Raw genomic sequence first — 26,411 nt, 5'->3', positions numbered from 1 at the left:
TTATCACATCCCGCATCAATTATTGTAATTCCCAACTGGGAGTTGCCCCTTCTAATCTTATATCACACCTCCAGGTTATTCAAAACTCGGCTACAAGAGTCCTTACTCGAACCAGCAGCAGCGAGCACATAACGCCCATCCTGCTCCGCCTTCATTGGCTCCCTGTGTCTTACAGAATCGAATATAAAATCATACTAATAACCTACAAAGCCTTAAATGACCTTGAGCCAAACTACATCAGTGAACTTCTCCATCACTATGTGCCTGTCCACCCACTAATGTCCTCTGATTCTGGAAATTTTATTGTGCCCCACACTAATCTACACTTCATGGGTGACAGGGCCTTCAGCTGTGTAGTGCCCAGACTCTGAAATGACCTACCGAAATTAATCAGGTCAGCGGACTCCATGAATTCTTTTAAAAAAACAACTCAAAACTCATCTGTTCAGGAAGGCCTTTAGCTCTACTTGACTTTATTATCCTTCTCTCAGTTTACCTCTATGTCAAGATACTCATGTAACCTGTATGTGTGTGTGCTATGCCATCAATTATGTTGTCTGATAGGCTTTTTCTCTGAATTTACTGTCTTAATCTTCTTTATTTATTTATCTGTTTAGTACAATGCTATATACTGTATACCCTGCCGTTCTTTGTTAAACTCTGTGAAGTGCCTTGAGTATGGGAAAGGCTCTATATAAATAAAATATATTATTATTAAAGAAGCTCCATAAGCTTATGTCTTATGAGCACTCCTTTATTTGCTGCAGAAGAATGAGTGCATTACACATAAGAAATAAGTAAGAATGGTCAAATTTGTTAATGACACTATTCTTATGTGCCTCATCACAAAGTATACGTCTGTATAGAGAAATGAAATAACAGAACTGGTCAAAACCTCCAGTCCCCACCTTCATGTACACACAAATGCCTATACGCTAACTCACAAATATATAGCCAACTAAAAGTCCATGAGAGTTGGATGAATTATAAGGTAGGTGTATTAAAACATTATAATGTTTAAACCTAATTCATTCAATACAGAGAAAAATAGCAAGCAATCAAAAAACAATGGTTAAAATCCAAGAACTATTTTTACAGGTCGTCTTTGTTGTTGTCTAGGTTACATATCTCAGATCTTGAGAACAGGAACAGGTTTCCCAACATTACAGATCTGAGGGCTGCATTACAAAGTTTTGAACTGCAACCACAACTTCAGATGAATCTGTCATCTTCCATTTAGCAACCAAATATGTTGCATCATTGGTATTTTGACTGTTTACTTGCAAAAAGAGAAACTGACATTTCATTACAGGTATCCCTTGTTTAACACAGTTTTATTAAGCGCAGGTTTTGAATAATGCTATTTTGAATGCGAAAGCCCCTTGAATACCGCGCCTATAAATTTGATTAGCGCGGTTTTTAAAAATTGTGCGAAAGGGGAAACGAGAGGTTGCGACTGAAAGTGCAGGTATCACCGCCCCCCCATGCCCAGCTCAGCGGCCATAATGGGCATTCGAACTCTCACAGAGTCATGAGTCACCAATTCAGTTGCCAACAGTCACCATAGAGAGTGGACGTTCTCGTTGCAGATTTTCGCCAGTTGTTCACTTTTTTATCCTTTCTTTTAAGTGCTTGCCCTTTCCAAACATGAACAAGCAAAAGCGTGAGTCCTCATTGGAAAGTGAAAAGAAGAGAAGAAAGCTTATTACTTTAGATGTGAAGCTTGAAATAATTAAAAGATATGATCATGGCGAAACAAAAGCAAACATTGGCAGGGAACTCAGCTTCAATGAATCGAATATCAGGACAATTTTAGCAATGGCAGATACTGTGACCAAGGAAAATTGACATCAAAGACTGTAAGCATGCAATCATTGCGTAATAGAACTCAAATTATGATTGAAATGGAAGATCTCTTAACATTGAAACAATCTGATGCAATGTTCTCTACGTCTGAAACCCTTAAACATCAAATTACTGAAATGGATCCTGAAGTGCACTTGTCTGCCGCAACTCAGTAAGTCAAATTGCTTGTTATAGACAGATCTATGAGAGCCAGAAGAAAAGAATGAACAGTTCAAACGACCCTCCATAAATTCTTTCTAAAACAAGATTTTGTTTGTATTTTGACTTTTATTTTATACACACAAATATGAGTACTTTTTCCATGTAGATTTTCCACATTTTAAATGGATCAATTAAATGTTTTCCCCATTAGTTTTTATATTTAATTAGCGCAGTTTTGCATAATGTGGCAATATCAATGGATTAATTAATCACGTTAATCAAGGGATACCTGTACTATGCTTTTGAGGATGCCAAAAATAGTCAGCTTAGTTCTTGAATTTATATAACACTGGTAGCCTTGATCATGACATGGCAAGGGGCATCTTGGCACTGTCTTTAGACTGTCATTTGTCCTGCTTTCTCAAAAGTTATGCAAATGAATGGTGTTTTAGCACATTGTTATGTGTAATTGATTGGCTTATCCTTTCTGGTTGTCTTTCTACAGTAGTTCACCATTCCAACAAACTAATGTAATAGCAGTTTTTTATAGCTGCACTTACCGCATGCAAAGCAAAACAAATCAGAGGTGTGCATATTCAACAGGATTTCTCTTATCTTTAAGTTAATATCAGTCTTGTAAAGAAAAAGAACATAGAAAAATATCTTCATAGCTAGAAAATACTCTAGTTATATACACTAAAATGTCCTCCCTTTAACACTAGAATCCCTGAAGCCTACGGAAAACCTCATAATCACCACCTTAAACTCGCCACCTTAAATTCCTTTGCACCTCTCATTCAGCGTCTTTTGTTTTGTAAATTTGTCGATCAGCACAAGCAGGAAGCAGCCTGCTATCCCATCCCTCGACTGCCGCAGCTCAACTTGGGCAAAAAGTTCTCCCAGCTCAAGGCTCTTTATCTGTGTGTGAGGTGCTTGGAATTGTATAGGGTAAATAATATACTGTTATTTGGAACACATGCATGTCATGTGTGTTCCATGCCTAAAATGATCTATGTAAATGTAGGATGACAGGAACTTTGAGGCAAGAAATGTTGAGCACATACCTAAAACAGAAACTTTTTTCATGCTTGAGTATTAATGACAAAATTTTGACATGAAGTATACAATGTGTCAAGACTGAAGTCAGAATATCAAATTAAGACTTTCACAACAGGTACACATATAACAAAACAAGTGCGCTTTTATTCCAGAATATAACTGAAGAAAAAGAAATCGGGTTAGGGTACGACTCTGACACGACTGCTTGGGTGGTGCAGCGTTAAGAACTGCTGACTCATAATCAAGAGGTCGCTGGTTTGATTCTAGGCGCTTCCTAGAATTACCGTTTTCAATATTGAGCTGCACTTATTGTTACTATTATAGAATAAAAACATATATTTGATTCAAGTCTGTAACAGCTGTTGTAAATTTACGGTTCTTGAAAAAGTTAGTTTTTTTTTTTTTAAATTCAGTTTTATTATTTAGTCCCCCTGATCTGACACTGCTATTTTCAAATAAAGACGTGCCATAACAGAGGTGAACTCAGATGAAGATGACGGTTTTACATTGGAGAAAGAGAACAGAAGCCTTCCCTTCAAGAAAAGTCCATTTACACATAAGAACAATGCAGCTGCACCAGGTGTAAAGACAAAAGTGGCACCGTTTGGATGCAGCAACAGGTTGGCCATCATCCTGCCAGTGAATCTGACACACACATGTCCTTCAACAAAACAGGGACTACTGAGCTCACCAAGGTATCGTGCAAAGTTCTGTTGTGATTATGTTTTGTGATGGTCTTTATATGAAAAACATTTATATGTTACTTATATAAAAGCCACATCGAATGTTATTTACCTATATTTATTTACTTATCTTCCTACAGCATAAAGTCACAAGTAGATTAAAGCAGTGTTTCCCCAACCTCGGCCCGGGGGGCACACTGTGGCTGCAGGTTTTTGTTCCAACCAGCTTGTTTTTAATTGTATTCCTGGGCTGATTAAGTGATGTGTTATTTCCCAAGCTCTGGGAACAATATAGAAATTAGAAGTTTGGCAAAAAAAAAAAAATATTATATATATATATATATATATATATATATATATATATATATATATATATTTATTACAGTGCATCCGGAAAGTATTCACAGCGCATCACTTTTTCCACATTGTGTTATGTTACAGCCTTATTCCAAAATGGATTAAATATATTTTTTTCCTCAGAATTCTACACACAACACCCCATAATGACAACGTGAAAAACGTTTACTTGAGGTTTTTGCAAATTTATTAAAAATAAAAAAATTGAGAAAGCACACATACATAAGTATTCACAGCCTTTGCCATAAAGCTCAAAATTGAGCTCAGGTGCATCCTGTTTCCCCTGATCATCCTTGAGATGTTTCTGCAGCTTAATTGGAGTCCACCTGTGGTAAATGCAGTTGATTGGACATGATTTGGAAAGGCACACACCTATCTATATAAGGTCCCACAGTTGACAGTTCAAGTCAGAGCACAAACCAAGCATGAAGTCAAAGGAATTGTCTGTAGACCACCGAGACAGGATTGTCTTGAGGCACAAATCTGGGGAAGGTTACAGAAAAATTTCTGCTGCTTTGAAGGTCCCAATGAGCACAGTGGCCTCCATCATCCGTAAGTGGAAGAACTTCGAAACCACCAGGACTCCTGAAAGGCACCTGAAGGACTCTCAGACCACGAGAAAGAAAATTCTCTGGTCTGAGTAGACAAAGATTGAACTCTTTGGTGTGAATGCCAGGCGTCACGTTTGGAGGAAACCAGGCACCGCTCATCACCAGGCCAATACCATCCCTACAGTAAAGCATGGTGGTGGCAGCATCATGCTGTGGGGATGTTTTTCAGCGGCAGGGACTGGGAGACTAGTCAGGATAAAGGGAAAGATGACTGCAGCAATGTACAGAGACATCCTGGATGAAAACCTGCTCCAGAGCGCTCTTGACCTCAGACTGGGGTGACGGTTCATCTTTCAGCAGGACAACGACCCTAAGCACACAGCCAAGATATCAAAGGAGTGGCTTCAGGACAACTCTGTGAATGTCCTCGAGTGGCCCAGCCAGAGCCCAGACTTGAATCCGATTGAACATCTCTGGAGAGATCTTAAAATGGCTATGCACCGACGCATCCCATCCAACCTGACGGAGCTTGAGAGGTGCTGCAAAGAGGAATGGGCGAAAATGGCCAAGGATAGATGTGCCAAGCTTGTGGCATCATATTCAAAAACACTTGAGGCTGTAATTGCTGCCAAAGGTGCATCAACAAAGTACTGAGCAAAGGCTGTGAATACTTACTTACTTACATGTGATTTCTCAGTTTTTTTATTTTTAATAAATTTTCAAAAACCTCAAGTAAACTTTTTTCACGTTGTCATTATGGGGTGTTGTGTGTAGAATTCTGAGGAAAAAAATGAATTTAATCCATTTTGGAATAAGGCTGTAACATAACAAAATGTGGAAAAAGTGATGCGCTGTGAATATTTTCCGGATGCACTATATATTATATATACATATATATATATATATACATATATATATATATATATATTAAAATGTACCAAGCAAGTTATATGGTAATAATGTATTTTTTTTCTTTTTAACAATATTTTCATCTTGATTTTCATTCTACTTTTCTAGGTGTTCTAATTGTTTAATTAATCCATTACAGTAATCCCTCCTCCATCGCGGGGGTTGCGTTCCAGAGCCACCCGCGAAATAAGAAAATCTGCGAAGTAGAAACCAGATGTTTATATGGTTATTTTTATATTGTCATGCTTGGGTCACAGATTTGCGCAGAAACACAGGAGGTTGTAGAGAGACAGGAACGTTATTCAAACACTGCAAACAAACATTTGTCTCTTTTTCAAAAGTTTAAACTGTGCTCCATGACAAGACAGAGATGACAGTTCTGTCTCACAATTAAAAGAATGCAAACATATCTTCCTCTTCAACGGAGTGCGAGTCTGAGAGAGAAAAGCAAACAAATCAAATAGGGCTGTTTTAAGTATGCGAAGCACCGCCGGTACAAAGCTGTTGAAGGCGGCAGCTCACACCCTCTCCGTCAGGAGCAGAGAGAGAGAGAGAGAGAGACAGATAAAAAAATCAATATGTGCCCTTTGAGCTTTTAAGTATGCGAAGCACCGTGCAGCATGTCCTTCAGGAAGCAGCTGCACACAAAAGGTAGCAACGTCCCTATCGTCTAGGTTTGCGAACAGCCCCCCTGCTCACGCCCCCCTAGTCAGCGCAAGAGAGAGAGAGAGAGAAAGTAAGCTGGGTAGCTTCTCAGCCATCTGCCAATAGCGTCCCTTGTATGAAATCAACTGGGCAAACCACCTGAGGAAGCATGTACCAGAAATTAAAAGACCCATTGTCCGCAGAAACCTGCGAAGCAGCGAAAAATCCGCGATATATATTTAAATATGCTTACATATAAAATCCGCGATGGAGTGAAGCCGCGAAAGGCGAAGCGCGATATAGCGAGGGATCACTGTATTTACTAATTAGTGGGTTTGATGCTAAAGTAGTTTCAGCCTTCAATTATTCAGTGTCTGCGGTGGGTTGGCACCCTGCCCGGGATTGGTTCCTGCCTTGTGCCCTGTGTTGGCTGGGATTGGCTCCAGCAGACCCCCGTGACCCTGTGTTCGGATTCAGCGGGTTGGAAAATGGATGGATGGATGGATTATTCAGTGTTGTTTGCCAGCGTGTCTGCTCTGCTCATTTTTAATTGTCTTTAACAATATACAATGAAGGGGAAAAACTACACAGAGAAAGGGCAAAATATAAAGAAATCAACAAAAGAGAGTTAAGCATTTAAATCTATTGCAAAAGCAGAAATATTTCTAAATGTGTTATAAACGTAAAAATCATGCTGCTGTGCTTTTCTGAATGTAGAATAAAAGAAAAATAATACCAGCTAATTAAATGAGATCAGTGCTATCAGGAGTTGTCACTGATTAGGAATCTGGTTGGAACAAAAATCTGCAGCCACAGAGTGCCCCCAGGGCCGAGGTTGGGAAACACTGGACTAAAGAGCTTCCTGTGTTTGATCGAGACGTGCATGTTGACAAAGTACATATGCAATGCTACTTCAGTACGCAAATGACTTTAGCTGGAAGAGGAATCTCTTTACGCAACTGTTGTTACGGTTCTCCCATTGTCCAGAAACAGTTCCATAAGCTAAATGACCATGGTCTCGAAAAGTCTTTTTCCCATGGGACGACAGAGATCTTTTCCTGAATAAGGAGCAGCTGAATACTCAAAACGGTAATTCTAGGAAGTGCCCAATATCGAACCAGCGATCTCTTGATTATGAGTCAGCAGTTCTTACTGCTTCACCACCCATTTGGTCATATCAGAGTCATACCCTAACCCGAATTCTTTTTCTTCGGTTATAATCCTGAATAAGGAGTGGCAGGTAGGCTTGAGGGATTTTAGTGTTAAACTGATAATTATGAATCTGAAACTTAAAATCACTAATGTACCGTACCTTGTAGCCGTTCATCTCCTTTGAAGAAAAAGAAGAGATTTGATTTCCTCGCTGGAAACTGCTCACCCCTAGAGGACAAGGAAAAAATTAAAAAATAAGTTGATAATACAGGGTCACATAAAAAGTCACCTCAAAATACTTTACCTATTTAATCAAAAAACAAAAAAGTGTCTTAAAAAACAAGGAAACACTTGACTATGAAGCATAAAAGATTTCTATATAAGGACATTTGTAGGTCTGCAAACAGATTGTTTGCTTGTGTGGACGTCCTCTACAGAGCTAGACTGCACTGTGAGAGACTGTCTGAACTCATTCAACTCTTTGAAGGGAAAAGATGAATGCTTAATATGTTAAACTTTAGATCATTTGCAATTTCATTTGGGGAAGATGTATGGTAAGAGATGCTATAGTTTCTTTCTGCTGAACAAATACATCAGCACATCAGTTCACCAAATTTGCTTGGGTATGCAGGGGCAGCACTAAACAAATAATAACCCATATCAACAATCACTGCAAAAATGTATTGCTTTTTGACAAAGGAATAGACAAGAGATCATGAGAAGTTTCACATTGTAATAAAATAAAGTCACTTAAATGTGTCTAAAATGTATTAATTTATTAAACACATGACTCCCTGCTATCTTTTTCAGTGAAGCTACATTTTGTATTCCAGATTATGTACAACAGGCGTCAATGATATTTGCCCTAAAACTGTTAAGCATATGATAAGCCATTTTCTATCAACAGTAAGACTGAACTGCATTAATGGTGATTCTGCAAAAATGTGATTTGCAAGGAAATGAGAACTCAAATATAATTCTAGCTCAGATGAGTAATAAAACTTTTGAAAAATAGTTCTTCTGTTCTTATACACCTCTGGGTTTTATTTAAGGCTAGAATATCTTAATGTAAAGTCTTACTGTGTCTTCTCAGGTAGCAACATTTTGTCACCATTTCCACCTTCCTCTTCATTCTCCATTTCATCTGAACTGCTGTCTATAAAGCGGGGGTCCTCCATCCATGACAATTTTGATGCTTTTATGGTCTCTATTTTGTATGACTCTGGAATTCAGAAAATGACAGACTGAAGTATGATTATCTTGACTCATTTATATAGGTAGAATTTGGGAGCATCTGTAGAAAGAACTGGAGCTTTTCATTGCTTAATATTAGCAAAGTAGTAATGATTAACCAGGAAAAATCCTAAATAGTTTATTTAGTGTTGGCAACAATCTCATCACCATCCACCACTCTCACTTTTGCTTGATCTCTTACCTGTATTAGCTTTGATGTCATCCACGGTATCCTCTCCGAAGAATGAAAATGTGAATCCTGGGGACTTATCTACTGTATTGACTCTGTATTCAGTGGGGTCTAAATGAAGGCCTTCATCTTTTTCATCCCATGGAACATCCTCTCTCTCCTTTGAAGATCCAAATGTTTCTTTGAAATTAGCTGTGATTTCATAATAAATCTCTTTGGTGACATTCTGCATCATCTCTGTTTCAAGACACTTTTGATGTCTCTCTGGTTTACTGTAAAAGAAGACCTATTTTATTTTAATGCTAATACATGCAACTGCCTTACTTTAGTTTGCGTCTTGTAACTACAGTGCAATAAAAGTTTTAATAAAGCTCAAAACAGCTTTAGGTAAAAGATTTAACAAATAATTCCCTCGAGTAAATGTATAGTATCTCCAAATCCAAAAGAAGCTTTTGCAAAGCTGACCATGCTTAGAGTAGTGAAAAGCTCACCTATTTTGATTCACATCAGTGGTAGCACTAGCTTCAATAGCTACATGGTCCTCTTGGGAAGGATCATAGTGCAAAGAGGAAACATTCCTGGAAGAAAAATGTCTTGTGAGGTTTGAAACATCAGCCCTGGTATTTCCATTTATCTGGTATCACGACAGCATCATAATCATAACGTTCCATGTAGAGGTGTTTGCATTAATTTTATAATCTGTACACAGCTTTGCTTTTAAAATGTTTTTACAAATAATACTAAATACAAAACAAGCAGCACAGGCAAAGCGTTTGATGTGTTAAAAGTAGTGTAGGGAAAGTTAACAGGTTAAGAGTTAAAGTCATATTGTGTTGTTATTTCTTTCATCACATTAACTCTTGCATTATTACATGTGTTAATTTGCAATCCCCAATCGGAAAATATTATGAGCAAGATTTTAATAGAGGCCTATAGTATTCCTTCCTGAATCTAAAAAACCACAAGAGTTTCACTCCTTACTATCCAAGAATTCACCGCTAAAAACTAAAAATTCAGTTTAAGTCTCACAGGGAAGCAGATGGTGGGGAATGGCAAAGGAATTATGTTTCTTGGTTCATTTCATTTTGAAAAACTTAAAGACTGCTGAATTCAAATGCCACACAGGAGCACCACTTCATTATCAGGTTACTTGAAAGCAAAACAAGCTTGTGCAAAAAACAGATTGTTCAAGCTACAAATCACGAATATGTGTCAAATTGACCCATGTCTGATGGTAAGACGAATGTGCTAACAAATGCAATGGAAAAATGGACTGTTTGACTTCAGACCTTTGAGCATTGTTGAGGATGAAGGTTTTATGAGCATAATTAGACTGGCAAGCGCCAACGTTATGTACACATTGCCAGACTGAGGATTTACATAAGAATCAAAAATCAATAAAGATGGAACAACTTAGAAGTGCAAAGGCAGTGGCATTGATGGGTGACTACTGGAAGTCACTATATAAACATTTTGTGGATGTTTAATTCCTTTGCATTACACAAAGAGTGCCGCAATTGGCTTTAACAGGCCTTGTTTTTTTTGGCAGCCCCCTCCCATCCCCTCCAAAAAAAAAAAAAAACCAGCCTTGACTCCCTAAGACAACAAGAAAAAAACTTCACCCAAAAAAACCCTTGTAGGGGAAAAAATGGAAGAAATCTTGGGAACAGCAAATTCAGAGAGATTCCCTTTTTCAGGTAAGTTGGGAGTGCAATGGATGTCAAAAATTAGCAAAATACAATACAATACACAAAAAAGAACACAAGTAATCTATCATTGCCATCTGAGGAATATAATACAATAGTAATAGTATAAGCTACAAAGCAAAATGCAAGAGTATATTATATCACATATGAGGATTCAGATTTGCTCAGTGTTCTGGAGACCTTTTCCAAGAAGCTGCCCCCCTGCTACTGGCCATTTCACAGCTGAGTCAGATAAAAGGAACCTTCTATCCAACAATTCCAGTGCTCCTTTCACTAGGAGTGACACTTACAGAGGAGAGACATTTTGCAGATGAATGTGCTGAACATTTCTTTGACGTCGCACTGGGGAGGGTAATACTCATACATGGAAAACTAAACAGTAGGCATGGACAATGCATGCAACATTATGGCTGCAGCCAAACTCATGCCCTACAAAAACATGCCATGCACTCCACACAGTATACAGCAGTCCATCATAATTGCTCTTCGGGACTGTGGAGTTGACAGTGTACTGGCAAAACGTAAAAAGTTAGTTGGACACTTCAAATATAGCCCAGCTAATGCTTTTCAACTAAGAATGCAGTAGTGTGAAATGGGACAAAAAGAAGATCCTCCTTCAGAATGTGCCTATGTGATGGAATTCTACATTGGCAATGTTTACATGACTGTTAATAAATAAGTATGCTGTGCGAGCACCCATCACCCACAAAAGAAATCCGCCAGCGATGCTGACTGACAGTGAATTTAATATAACTGAGGTGCTGGGAAAACTTTAACGTCCTTGCAAAAAACAATTTCAAATGTTCATAACCTGTCTAATTAATACTGTTGGTTTCCAAAAACTCTAATGAGAATTTTTTCAATTTACATTTTAGGAGCTTAGTTTCCGTTTTATAAAAGGAATGCCATTTTATTTCAGTTGCATAATGGCAACTTATTTTTCTGTTTTTATTAGTATAGTACATGATAGCGTCAAAAGTTTGGAATCACAAATATTTGTTTCATGAAAGAATTTATACTATAATTGCATCTATCAACCACTGAATTGATTTAAAAATACAACCAAGACATTACTAATGTTGCTGGATGGTACTGCTTGAGATGACTGATTAACAATTTTTTATGTACATATGACTGCAAAGCCCCATTTTCAGCCTCCATTACTCTACTGTCTGGACGTACAAAGAGTGCAGGGAATAATGAAACAGAAAGGTTACCACCTCATTTTAAAACATCACACCACTTCTTGTGAATAGAAGTTTAATGAAATAAAAAGAACGTTGTGATATTGCCAATATATTGACTGTAAATTTCTAATCAATTTAATGCTGATTTAGTATCAAGTCTTTCAAAAACCAAGAAATTTCTCAGCAGTTCCAAATTTTCAAATCCTAGTGTATTTGAGCTTACTGTATTTATGTATCATATGCTTTCATGACAGACATATTACAGATTTGCATTTGGTCTGCTACCCTGTGTAATCTTCTACATGTGATGAAGGTGTCAGATAATGATCTGGGCCATGTGATCAGATTTAAGGAATGCTTCACAACTGACCTGTCCAATAGAAGACACACTGAATTTGCAACAGCACTTGACCCATGGTTCAAGACCTGAAATGCCTCTTAAAATCAGAGAGGGAGGAAGTTTGGATGAGTTTAAGGGAGGACTGCAAAATACAACTTCCCAGACAACAGACGTCACACCACCTAAAAGGAAAAGTTCCCTTTTGGTCTGGGTATCTGACTCAGTTGATGACACAGATGAAATTGCTAACACATCTTTGGAACGTTACAAAACAGAGCCCATTATTTACATGGAGGACTGTCCATTGAAGTGGTGAGCAAAGCATTTGGGTACTTGTGCTAAATCTTCATATCTCTCCCAAAATACATGCCATCTCCTCGACTGTCCTATGTGAGAGGCTTTTCCTCACTGTCCTGTCATATGGTAGAGAAAAAAAGGGCTGCACTCTCTGCTAAAGTGTGGACAGGCTTGTTTGTCTAAGCAACTGGCTCAGTAACAAGTTACTTAAGTTTATATTTTTTGGTAAATTCTGGTTTGTTAAAGTGAAATTACTACAGCTAACTTGATAGTTGATTGAGTGCTTCAGTAAACTATTCAACTTTTGGCAACTTATGTTTGGAATTCATTGGGTGGTTTTGTTATAGTACAACACAAGAGCAAATAATAGTAATGAAAGTACCTTAAAATTTACTTAAAATGTGAATTTGTTTTATTTTATTGAAATCTAATATATTAAAATGGGGATTTTACCAGTTTTTAACTGCACTTTCATTTTTCTTTATGGAATACATTTCTACATGGAATACACAGTAAAATATACTATATAATAGGCGATGATATAGAATATAATGTAGAATAAACTATAAATTCATTTTTTCAGTAGTATCACATGATTTTATTTGTGACTGATCACGTTTAATCACTGGGGTTTGTGAATAAACTGCCACGATTCACAATTAAAAAAATTGATAATTTCTAAGCCCTATTTAAAAGACATTCTTCTGTCTTACATCATTCTGCCAAGACTATCAGCAAGTTGCATTTTTCAAAGCCAAATACCTAAATGAGTGATTCTTTACACTCTTTGCGCTTTGAGTGTCAATGTGAAGAAGATTCTGTAGAATTTCCAGGTTTCTTTGCTTTTCTTGTGCAAGTGGAACAGCATCAGAAGGGGAACATGTACTTGAACATTCTGTAAAGAAACACATTAATTAATACTATTTAATATACTGGATTGATACTATAGCTACATCTGTATATGATTATGTTGTGAAGAGAATTTGAAAATATTACCAGTTCAACACAAATGAAGTTCTAAAATTCAAGAAGTGATTCACTGACATTTTTGTGTTATATTTTGCTAAAGAAGTTAAGAAATGAATGGTCTTGTCCCAGTTGGAAACTTCTCCATATTCTAATGAAACAAAACTGCTTAGAGGAAAAACAATTGCAAATTCAGTGGCAAGTTCTGCCATCTGTAAGGTTAGGATGGCAAAGAGGCATCCAATCAATGAATACATCTATTAGACTATTTTTAGAACAGAAACACCAAGACAGAAACTGTACTTGCCAGCAACATCCTGCTCATCTTCACTTTCAAGGAAACGACAATCCATTCGAAATCTTTCGTCAGTTCCAAAGTGGGACTGCAGCCTCATAAGCTAACAGAAAGATATAACACATTAGCTGTGAGTAAATCACACAACAATTAAAGAAACAGCTCTGCATACAGCACCCAACCAACCTACATAAAGATATTAGTTCTTTACTAAGCAGAGCATTCATCAGATGCAATAACACTTCCAAGAAACTGCATGTGCTCTAGGAAAATAGCAGTCAATTCTTAGGCACAAAATATGAAGTTTCATTATTCATAAATAATTTTGCTTTAACAGAACTACAACTGCAACACTTCTTGTTATACAAATTAATTTTACTTTCTGTCCAGCTTTTCCTTCGAAGTGGGCTTTCAGTTGAAACCTGCCATCATCATCTTTATCATTCTCTTCATCCTCAGTGTTTTCAAACAACTTAGTAGGACTTTTTTTTTCTGCCTGTTAAAAATGATACAAAACATTTTTTGTAACTTAGAATTAACATACAAAAGCTTTCAATAACTTTTAAGTCTGAGTTTTATTTGTAACTAGTACATTGGAATTCTCAGTATTAAATTAGACAACCCACATAAAAATAGGAACAAAGCTACCTTGGTAAAAGGACTGAAGAAGAATACTTTTCTTTACCTGCAGTAAATTTTGACAGACATACAAAAATTGTTTTCGTGTCAATTTGTGCTAAAGTCATGGCTTGCTTGAGCATTTTATAAGACAAAGAACAGCAAGCAATAGGACCTTATTCAATCAATCCATAAATGACAATACTGAATATGATCCCAAATTATTCTTCAGTTTCAGTAACTTTTTTCTTTTTTACCGTGGCTGGAGTGCCAATCCTGACACCAGGCACCCAAGTTTTCCCTGTAAGTTGGAGGAGCTTTTTGCTGGCCAGGATGCAGATTAATGTCATAACTAGGATGAAGCAATTGCTGATTAAGGGCAAGGGCCCAATGGAGTAGAGTCACTTCTGGTGTTTACAGGATTTGAACCAGCAACCTTGTGATTTTTGACTCAGATCCCTTGCCTCAGAGCCACCACTCCGCCCATGTGGGAGGACACAAATTTAAGTAAGTAGCAGATGAAATATCTTCCTATACCTGCATTCTTATAGAGCTAAGGCTTGTATTTTATAGCCAAAGGCAAGTGAACGGTGATGAAAACACAGAACTGACACTAACTTGAACAACCGTCTGTAAAGATCCCATTAACATCTGCTGGCTTTCCTTTTCTGTATCTTGCAACTCTGCCTCTTCTTCGTTGTTTTCCTTAAAGAAAATATGTTTACCATTTCCAGAGTCTGAAGAGTCCTATATAAGAGAGATGAAAGCTTAATAAAAGGTTTGGTTAGAATGTAGGTGCAATGTAAGGAAAGTGGGACAGATGAAAGTCAAATGAATTATGCTTAATTTATATATAAAAACTGGTCTGATTTATCAGTGAAATTAGGCAATAAGCTAGTGTGCAGAACTTTTGATTTTTATTTTTACAATTGTCATCTGAACATATGTGAATTATTATAAATGTGAGTATGAATTTTGAAAGATGTACAGTACAGGAGAAAAGTGGAATCCTGAAGTCTATAAAATACTAAAAACATTTATCTAAGTAAATTACAGTAAGTGGTTGAAGCAACACAATTGGCTATTACAGAATTCAGTGATTTCAACTAAACAAACAATATAAATTGAATACAGACTAATTAATGAGAAAGATACAGCTTAATGCAAGTATAAGCTTAACCTGGGGAGGCAGAGGAAAAAAAACGCATATTTATAATTAAATACTGATGTCAGTTACTATTATGTTCCAGACCTTTTTCAGTGAAGTCTGGTGCTCATTTTATTAAGATGTTTGGGGAAAACATATCTTTGAGCAATAGCCTCTAAAAAAAATAAAAATCAGAAAAAGCAGTTTACATGATAAACAGTTGACATAGCCACATTTTAACAGTGAGATTACAATATTGCCTAAACTGTACAACACTAATCTCAATTCTGTTTAGGAATATGAAAGTTTCTTTTTAAAACAGATATAATGAGACATTTAAAATGGCACATTACAAAATATTTTAAATATGTTAAATGGGCTTTTTAAAATGTTTGCAAAAGGGACCTTCTTGCTAAAGAAACTGGAAATCATCTCAACTGATGACAGACATCCATTACATGTAGAACTAAACTTCAGTAAATCAGGAAGGATAGTTGCTTTGAAAACCCACACAAATCGCTCCAGAAACTCCTTTCTTCCTAGTGCCATACGACTCTTCAATAAGAAATATCGGAGATAATGTTTAAGGTTTTGATATATATCCTGTTACCTTTTTTTTTGGTATAAATATGTTTTATCTAACTGCCTTACCTTAACCTTTCTTATTTCTATTTGTCTGTTTTATTTCATACTGTCTGTTACCTGTTATTAGATGCAACTGAGAAGGCAAATTTCATGTTTTCCTGTGTAAACATGACTAAATAAAGAAACCTAACCTAACCTTAATGACTAAAGATAATCAAAATAGTCAAAACCAAAACTCCCAAGAGGTGCAAAGGATACATACCAGATTTGATAAAGCTAACCGGATCTGTGTCTTTTGCAAACTTGCCTCCTTCTCCCTCTGCATAAGAGCTGCCATCCTCCGGAGATTGTCCTGTTGCTGTTTAACTGTATTTGTCACATTAGGGTTCATAGTTTGTGACAAACAGCTATGTGTGTCCATAGTACTTTTACTCATGATTTCCTTCTTTGGAGGAACACAACTGCTTTTAGACATTGTGGAATTTACATCCCTTTTTTCTGCATTAGTATTATGGCTGGATGATGAACAAGAACTCCAGGGCATAGTTTCCTCTGTATTTCCAGAGTGGTAATTTTTTTTGTATGCCAGCTGTTTCTTCTCTCTGAAACCTTTCCCAGGACACTCACTACTCAGCACGCCTGAACTTGGCACTATTAAATTTGTAATAGTCTGACAATCTTTAGATACCACTGAATTACAAACAAAGACCTCTTCTCTCTGTTCACAGCTACTTTCAGCATGAAAAATTCCATCCTTACAGAAGATCTTTTTTCTTTCCTTTTTACAAGCTTCTGATCCAAATGGAGACACATCTGATACACTTTGGAAGTTTGTCACACTGTCTTCAGTATAACATTGAGCACTTTGATTTGATTTGGAGAGGATTCTAGTCCCTTTAAAGGATGGCAGCTCTTGAACAACTCCATTCCTTTTTGTCCACTTACTTTCATCCTCACTGCTGTCATCCCCAATGAGAGATTCCAGGATTTCCTCAGGTGTGCAAATCTGTTTTACTGAATCATTATGCAGCCATTTAAAGTCTACTTTGTCTTCTCTCTCATTAATTTTTGCCAATGTCTCCATTTCTGTTAAAGTCAAATCTACACGACAACTGTTATGCATCATAGCTTCATAATCTGAATCAACAGAAGATTCACTGTCCTCAGAACTGCAACATGTCTCAGCTGTTTTGCATTTCATGGAAGACCATGCTTTTCTCATTTCAAACTGTCTCTTTTTAGACTTTTCCTTTGATGGAGTCTTTTTGGTGACATCTCTACTGGTGGTAGGGACAGCTGGTTCCACTTTCTGTTTGATTTGACCAAAATTAGCCTTGTTAAATGTAATGATTTCATCAGTATCTGCTGAATCATATCCTCTGCTAGGGTCCAAGCCCGTAACCAAAGAACCTCTGTTTGTTTCATTATTCTTGTGACTATTATACATTACAGAAAAGTCACTGTCTACCACTTCCAGATCATCATTTGCTTTGCAAAACTCTCCACCATATTTTTTATTCTCCTTTGCCACCATCCTTTTAATTTCTTCCTCAGACTCAACATCAATGTCATGCACCATGGAACTAGTAAACCTTGGCCAGGATCCATTTTCCTGTCTTTGATTTGGTGCCTTGACAGGGTTAGAGAAATATGCCCTGGATGTGCCTTTAATATCTGAAGGATTGTCTGCACTTTTCTTTAAATCTGCAAAATTTTTTCTTTGAAAATCCTCTGTGATTCCCTTTCTCTTCTTTTTCGGAATTGGAAACTCTCCTTGTCTTTTCCTGCTTATATCTCCATCTGCTTCCTCAAAAAACCAAGTCAGTTTTGAGATAGGTGTAAAATGATTGTAGTCTGCTTCCTGGTCCAAATTCCTAATGCCATGGCAATGCTTAGAGGGATCATACTTTAATATGTTAGAAAGGTTAAAGAATTTTACATAAAGACTGTAATGACAGAAATAGGTATAAACAACATCAAGTGCATGAAAGTGTGACTTAAGTCTTCCATAATGGGAAAGACCTGCTTGGCTAAAAAAAAAGGTGCATAATATAACAGGGAATTCTTCAGGCAAACTAGCATAAATTAAATCCAAGTGAAGGATATTTTATTCTGTCCTCTTGCTTTTAGGTGAAGTACAGGAAGGACTCTTCCAAACTTCCCCACAACCCATTTCTGCCAAAAAAAAAAAAAAAAAATCAATCAGAAAAAAAAAAATACTGCCATAGCAAGTTCCAAATGGCCAACTAGCAAATACAGACATACTACCTATGCAACCAAATTGCCAAGAAGTAGCAAGCACAATGTGACCATTGGAAAATGACATTCACAACAACTCTGACCCCCTACAACTCACCCAATCCGGGCAAAGCTTTACTTCTATGCATATGAAAACACGGAAACCGAAACATAGCCCTAAAGCCTGTTGGTAAAAACCTACCTTGCACAGATACCCTACCTGTAGATTTTCATGCAAAACTCAGGTCTTCTTCATTTAGTTATGGTCATTAACACTAGAATTACCAAAGCTTACGAGAAGACTCGTAAATCCGGCCCACCTTAAATCCACTCGCACGTCTCCATTCAGCTTCTTTTGTCTTGTAAATGTGTTGGTAATCCCAAGCAGCCTGCTATACAATCTGTGTAAGTATAGGATGACAGAAATGTTGCACACATACCTAAAAGACAAGCTTTTTCCATGTTTTAGTACTAACAAAAGTTTGACATGAAGTGTCAAGTTCTCTCGTAAGCTTTGGTAATTCTAGTGTTAATGCTAATTTATGTTAGAATTTTTCTAACAACTATTTGTGACTTTGCGAAGGGGCAATAAAATCACTGGAAAATAAAATGGCAAACTTCAAATCATTTCAAATAATTTCAAAAACAAAGAGTAAACTACAAAATAAGACTTTAACCTGTGCTGATCATGAAGATAAAAAGACAATATGCAAAAAAATTGGCTTTTAGGAATACGGTGGCAACTAGAATCAATACTACACTTATATTTTACAGTTGCATCAATAGATAGGATAGAGAGATTTTTGTTTGTCCCTCTCTAAATAAATAAATAAAAAAATAAATAAAAAGTACTGGGCAGAACACTCTGAAAAAGAATTTAGTTACTGAATACTGAATATACAGTCCTTAACACTAGAATTACCAGAGCCTACGAAAAAACTCGTAGATCCGGCCCACCTTAAATCGCTTCTTAAAATCGTTCTCACCTCTCCGCCAGCGTCTTTTGTCATCTAAATGTACTGATAAAGACATGCTGCAAGCAGCCGGCTATTCCATCCCCCACCGACTTAGAACGTACACGAACTTCTTGATTGATTATCTGGGAGTGAAGTGGAGTTTTAGAGTGGAAATAAATCATCGTTATTTGGAACACACGCATTTCATGTGTGTTGCGTTTCTACAGTAATCTGTGTAAACACATTTTTAAAACAGAAACGTTTTTTATATTCTAGTAACAAATGACAAAATGTAGGCATAAACTATATAATGTATGAAGCCTGAAGTCCAAATACCAAAGAAACACTTTCACAAAAGGTACAAAAAAAAAAGCCGCCGCCAAAAAAAGCCGCCTTAGTGTGCGACGTTGACACTCATTTACTACGACTGCCGCCGTGGCGCAACAGTATCAGTTGCTGACTGGCAATCAGAAGGTCATGAGTTCTATCCTGCATGACTCCCTTTTGAGAAGTGAAGTGTTCTTATTTTTACTGTTTTAGAATAAAAAGATACATTTGATTTCACTCTGAAAAAGCTGATGTAATTTATGATATTTGTAAAGGTTTTTTTTTTTTTTTTTAATTCACTTTTCATTCTCTGTCATGTTCAGGATCCTTCCCTACCACCCCCCCTCCCCCCACCTGACACTGCTGTTTTCACATAAAGACGCGCTATAGCTCTGCAGTGTATAACGATACATACGACCATGTGTTTTTTTTCCCCACAGTCTTGCCAGTCTCCACATGTTGCTGTATGCTGTACTCCAGGACATGCAGAGGAAAGCATAGTAAAGAGTAGTAACTTCAGCGCTATATGCAATCATCAGACACTCCCCATCTGACACTGCTGTTTTCACCTAAAGACGCACGATAGCTCTGCAGTGTACTTGTGACTGCATTGTCGTACCAATGCTTGCGACCTGAAGTGTCTGCATGCACTTTTTGTGGCATTATACGTGTATTTTTTGAGCATGCCAATGTAGCTCAAACACAGGAACATATGTTGATGTAAAAGTATAACAAAACAAGTGCACTTTTATTCAAGACTATAACCGAAGAAAAAAGAAAGCAAGTTGCAGTAGGCGGTTGATATGACAGCTTGCGTGGTGCAATGCTAAGAACTGCTGATTTCCATTCCGTGCTATATAACTGTTAACATTTGAATCTGATGATTGCATATAGCGCTGTCTTATTCAGTGTGCGCAAGAACATGCAGGTGGCCAGTTGCTGCGTGCTACAACGCACAATTTAAAAAAAGAAAGAGACAAATATATGTGACGTTTTCAAGAAATCATTTTATGACGCGAATAGTACCAATTAGAAAACATTGTCGAAGAAATGCAATATTATTTGAAAATGAACAGCGTCAGGTTGGGTGTGAAGTTATACTGGCGCTGTTTGAGTCCGATCAGAAGCTGAATAAGCTGAACAAGCTCCTGTTCTGACTCTAAGTAAAAAGCATGAATTAATCAACAGAAATAACCGCGATCGACATTTTAAACATAACGATTTATAGTGCATACCAATTTATAAATTTTATGTCCGTTTGAGGAAAAAAAAAAAAAACACTTTCTCCAAAGCTGGGAATCGAACTCGCGTCTCTGTAGCACGGCAGGGTTGCTGTGCTCCAAGTCAGCAAATTTTAGCGTTAAGCCACAGAAAGTATTGTAGCATCCTTGAACCTTTTGTGAAAGTGTATATTTGATGTTTGGACCTCAGGCTTCACACATTCTATAGTTTATGCCTACATTTTGTAACATTTATTACTAAAATATGAAAAAGTTTCTGTTTTAGCAATGTGTTTACACAGATTACTGTAGAAACGGAACACACATGAAATGCATGTATTTAAAATAATGATCTATTATTTCCATTCTAAAACTCCAGCAGTTCAGTCACTCCCAGATAATCAAACAAGGCATGAGCTGGGAAAACTTAGTGAACGTTCTCTGATGGTGGGGAATGGAATAGCCGGCTACTTGCTGCTCGTCTTAATCGGCACATTTAGTAGGCAAAGGAGAGGTGAGAACGGTTTTAAGGTGGGCCGGATCTACGAGTTTTTTCGTAGACTCTGGTAATTCTAGTGTTAATGTATTCAAATTTGTATTCCGAGTGAATACGCAAAATGTTTAACTTATTCTGAATACTTTAAGAATACTTTCAGGAATTCATTTATAGCCTAGTTCATAAAATAGTGCAACAAGTTAAACATATTTAAATTAGATTGAGGTGCATTTTCAGGTCACAATTTCCCAAAAAACTAGAGCTCTGTTTTTACTATTCATCAAAAACACTTACACTTAATATACACACACACACATATATATATTATATATATATATATATATATATATATATACACACACACATATATAAACATACAGTAATCCCTCCTCCATCGCGGGGGTTGCGTTCCAGAGCCACCCGCGAAATAAGAAAATCTGCGAAGTAGAAACCATATGTTTATATGGTTATTTTTATATTGTCATGCTTGGGTCACAGATTTGCGCAGAAACACAGGAGGTTGTAGAGAGACAGGAACGTTATTCAAACACTGCAAACAAACATTTGTCTCTTTTTCAAAAGTTTAAACTGTGCTCCATGACAAGACAGAGATGACAGTTCCGTCTCACAATTAAAAGAATGCAAACATATTTTCCTCTTCAAAGGAGTGCCCGTCAGGAGCAGAGTCTGTCAGAAAGACAGAGACTAAAGCAAACAAATCAATAGGGCTGCTTGCTTTTAAGTATGCGAAGCACCGCGGCACAAAGCTGTTGAAGGCGGCAGCTCACACCCCCTCCGTCAGGAGCAGAGAGAGAGAGAGAGAGAGAGAGAGAGAGAGAGAGAGAGAGAGAGAGAGAGAGAGCCAGAGTAAAACAAAGTCAAAAATCAATACGTGCCCTTTGAGCTTTTAAGTATGTGAAGCACCGTGCAGCATGTCCTTCAGGAAGCAGCTGCACACAGAAGGTACAAACGTCCGTATCGTCTAGGTGTGCGAACAGCCCCTCTGCTCACACCCCCCTACGTCAGCGCAAGAGAGAGAGAGAGAGAGAGAGAGAGAGAGAGAGAGAGAGAGAGAGAGAGAGAGAGAGAGAGAGAGAGAGAGAGAGAAAAAGTAAGCTGGGTAGCTTCTCAGCCATCTGCCAATAGCGTCCCTTGTATGAAATCAACTGGGCAAACCAACTGAGGAAGCATGTACCAGAAATTAAAAGACCCATTGTCCGCAGAAACCCGCGAAGCAGCGAAAAATCCGCGATATATATTTAAATATGCTTACAAATAAAATCCGCGATGGAGTGAAGCCGCGAAAGGCGAAGCGCGATATAGCGAGGGATCACTGTATATACATATACACTCATATATATACACTGCCTGGCCAAAAAAAAAAGTCGCCACCTGGATTTAACTAAGCAAATAGGTACGAGCCTCCGATTGGATAACTATTGCATGGGTGATTATCTTTCAGCTGGCAACAAGTTATTTAACCCCAACTGGTGCAATGAGTTGCTTCTCATTTCTTAAACAACCATGTTGAAAGACACATCTCGTGGTCGTGGAAAAGATGTTAGTCTGTTTGAGAAGGGTCAAATCATTGGCATGCATCAAGCAGAGAAAACATCTAAGGAGATTGCAGAAACTACTAAAATTGGGTTAAGAACTATCCAACGCATTATTAAAAACTGGAAGGATAGTGGGGACCCATCGTCTTCGAGGAAGAAATGTGGCCGGAAAAAAATCCTGAATGATCGTGATCGGCGATCACTTAAATGTTTGGTGAAATCAAAGTGAAGAAAAACAACAGTAGAACTCTGGTCTATGTTTAATAGTGAAAGTAAGAGCATTTCCACACACACAATGCGAAGGGAACTCAAGGGATTGGGACTGAACAGCTGTGTAGCCGTAAGAAAACCACTAATCAGTGAGGCAAACCGGAAAAAAAGGCTTCAATTTGCTAGGGAGCATAAAGAATGGACTCTGGAGCAATGGAAGAAGGTCATGTGGTCTGATGAGTCCAGATTTACCCTGTTCCAGAGTGATGGGCGCATCAGGGTAAGAAGAGAGGCAGATGAAGTGATGCACCCATCATGCAAGATCTTGGTGAAAAATTAATGCAACACTGGATGGAACTAAATCTTGTAACATTGCAGAAGCTTATCGAAACAATGCCACAGCAAATGCGTGCTGTAATCAAAGCTAAAGGCGGTCCAACGAAATATTACTGTGTGACCTTTTTATTTGGTGGCGACTATTTTTGGCCAGGCAGTGTAATATATATATATATATATATATATATATATATATATATATATATATATATATATATACACACAGTACTGTGCAAAAGTTTTAGGCAGGAGTGAAAAAATGCTGTAAAAGAATGCTTTCAAAAGTGGAAGTGTTAATCATTTATTTTCATCAATCCACAAAATGCAGTGAATGAACAACAGAGAAATCTAAATCAAATTAATATTTGGTGTGACCACCCTTTGCCTTCAAAACAGCATCAATTCTTCTAGGTACACTTGCACACAGTTTTTGAAGGAACTCGGCTGGTAGGTTGTTCCAAACATCTTGGAAAACTAACCACAGATCTTCTGTGGATGTAGGCTTCCTCACATCCTTCTGTCTCTTCATGTAATCCCAGACACACTCGATGATGTTGAGATCAGGGCTCTGTGGCTTCTTAATGACTTTGGCTATATGTCTGGGGTCGTTGTCCTGCTGCAGAATAAATTTGGGGCCAATCATACGCCTCCCTGATGGTATTGCATGATGGATAAGTATCGGCCTGTATTTCTCAGCATTGAAAACACCATTAATCCTGACCAAATCTCCAACTCCATTTGCAGAAATACAGTCCCAAACGTTCAAGGAACCTCCACCATGCTTCACTGTTGCCTGCAGACACTCATTATTGTACCCCTCTCCAGCCCTTCGACGAACAAACTGCCTTCTGATACAGCCAAATATTTCAAATTTTGACTCATTAGTCCAGAGCAACTGCTGCCAATTTTCTGCACCCCAGTTCCTATGTTTTCGTGCATGCTTGAGTCGCTTGGCCTTGTTTCCATGTTGGAGGTATGGCTTTTTGGCTTCAACTCTTCCATGAAGACCGCTTCTGGCCAGACTTCTCCAGACAGTAGATGGGTGTAACTGGGTCCCACTGGTTTCTGCCAGTTCTGAGCTGATGGCACTGCTGGACATCTTCCGATTTCGAAGGGTAATAAGCTTGATGTGTCTTTCATCTGCTGCACTAAGATTCCTTGGCCGACCACTGCGTCTACGATCCTCAACGTTGCCCGTTTCTTTGTGCTTCTTCAAAAGAGCTTGAACAGCACATCTTGAAACCCCAGTCTGCTTTGAAATCTTTGTCTGGGAGAGACCTTGCTGATGCAGTATAACTACCTTGTGTCTTGTTGCTGTGCTCAATCTTGCCATGACATGAAACTGTCTTCCACAACCTCTCCTTGGTAGCAGAGTTTGGCTGTTCTTCACCCAGTTTTAAGCCTCCTACACAGCTGTTTCTGTTTCAGTTAATGACTGTGTTTCAACCTACGTGTGACATTGATGATCATTGGCACCTGTGTGGTTGATCATACACCCGACTACAATCCTACAAAATCCCTGACTTTGTGCAAGTATACCTATAAGAATTGATGCTGGTTTGAAGGCAAAAGGTAGTAACACCAAATATTGATTTGATTTAGATTTTTCTTTTGTTCGCTCACTTTGCATTTTGCATACGCCGCATAATTATTTATTGATGGCTGAACACTTCCGGAAAGACACAGTTGTCTAAAAGGGGTGGGTTTGAGGATACAACAGTAAGTGAATGAAAAGATGGAACTCTGGAGAGAGCAACATATAATTGTCCGTGACTGAAAATTGGTTTTGGCAGATAGAGGCATATCTTTTTGAAAGTTTGGCCCTGTGCCTTATTAATGGTCATCGCAAAGGCCAATCTAACAGGAAATTGTCTTCGTGTAAAAGTAAAAGGCAAATTTGCATCTGACGGGGTCAAGGATATCCAGGATATAAGGACAGTTTGTGAGGTAGCAGCTATGATAGTTTTACACTCCAGTACATTGCGGTGAATGCTGGTAACAGACAGTCTAGTGCCATTACAAAGACCTTTTGCAGGCAGGAGGTTTCTGAGAAGAATGATGACGGATCCAGTTTTAATTTTGAGTTTATGCGGAGGCATGCCAGTGGGAATGAAAGTTGATCCGCAGGATCGTCTGTGACGATGGAGTCCACGCTTGTGAAAGTCACCTCGTCGGTAGGGGTAAGTTTCAGCACTTGTTCATTAAGGTGTAGCGAGTCTTCGTTGGTGACGCTTAATATAGCTCACGCGCTGAATTGTTCCAGAGTGACAGTTGAGAAGTCGATGTCGCCATACAGTTGTTGAACGGGATCAGAAATTAAAGGAAAACAATGTGAAGGCAATGTCACAGGTGTTCCGTTTTTCCCGTCTCCAACATTGAGGGGCCATTGTGTGAAATGTTGTTCTTCAGGAAGAGCTCCCATATTTGTTGTCAGCATAAGAACATGCATGTGATGCCACAAAGGTTGCTTGTTAATGCAACTGGCGACAGTAAGTGCGCGGGAGCCACGCATACTGATGGGGAGTATTTGTCGGAAATCTCCACCCAATAGAATTGTTTTGCCTCCAAATTGTTGCGTGTCACCCGTGAGGTCATGTTATAACCTGTCAACTGCCTGGAATGCGTATGCATGTGTCATTGGCGCCTCGTCCCATATTATCAATTTGGATTGCAGAAGATGTTGAGCATGTGGCGAGGTAGGTTTGATGTTGCATGTGGAAGTAGTATTCAGCTTCAACGGTATTTTAAAAACAGAATGTGCAGTTCATCCACCCGGTAATAATGTTGCAGCTATTCCTGTAGATGCTACGAATGGAGGAATGTCTCCCCTAGCTCTGATGGTATGAATCAGGGTTTTGTTCACAAAGGTTTTCCCTGTTCCTGCAGGACCATCTAAAAAGAAGCATCGGGATGGGAATTGCTATATGCAGCGTGTAAAACAGTATAAACAGCGTGTTTCTGTTCTGTGTTGAGTTTGTCATAGTGTTCTATAGCGTGAGAGTGTTCAGCCTAATTGTCGAAGGTGGGAGATGAATGACACAGTGGAGGAATGTCAGTGGGGGGTAGGTGAAATTTGTGCAGGTTGAGGCCATGTGGTTGCAGCATGTCATTAATGTCAGCGAGAGCATACATGCAAGCGGTGGTT

General features: G+C 38.1%; 1 protein-coding gene across 3 annotated transcripts in view; it reads right to left on the bottom strand.

Annotated features, from left to right (window-relative positions):
• The window catches only part of nol8 (nucleolar protein 8), a 122,025-nt gene that overhangs the window by 7,406 nt on the left and 88,208 nt on the right, over positions 1-26,411 (bottom strand). For all 3 annotated transcript variants that reach the window (XM_051921421.1, XM_051921422.1, XM_051921423.1), the window contains exons 6-15: positions 18,034-18,102; positions 16,190-17,842; positions 14,814-14,942; positions 13,957-14,073; positions 13,590-13,680; positions 13,079-13,211; positions 9,278-9,364; positions 8,799-9,058; positions 8,444-8,585; positions 7,524-7,591 (exon numbers count right to left, since the gene is read on the bottom strand). In XM_051921421.1, the coding sequence (XP_051777381.1) occupies positions 7,524-7,591; positions 8,444-8,585; positions 8,799-9,058; positions 9,278-9,364; positions 13,079-13,211; positions 13,590-13,680; positions 13,957-14,073; positions 14,814-14,942; positions 16,190-17,842; positions 18,034-18,102 (2,749 nt within the window). The remainder of the gene's footprint in view (positions 1-7,523; positions 7,592-8,443; positions 8,586-8,798; positions 9,059-9,277; positions 9,365-13,078; positions 13,212-13,589; positions 13,681-13,956; positions 14,074-14,813; positions 14,943-16,189; positions 17,843-18,033; positions 18,103-26,411) is intronic.

The sequence above is a fragment of the Erpetoichthys calabaricus genome, chromosome 18, assembly GCF_900747795.2.
Source record: "Erpetoichthys calabaricus chromosome 18, fErpCal1.3, whole genome shotgun sequence".
Taxonomy (NCBI): Eukaryota; Metazoa; Chordata; class Cladistia; order Polypteriformes; family Polypteridae; genus Erpetoichthys; species Erpetoichthys calabaricus.
Note: the sequence above shows the minus strand (reverse complement) of the source record. Positions and strands in the feature narration are given on the sequence as shown.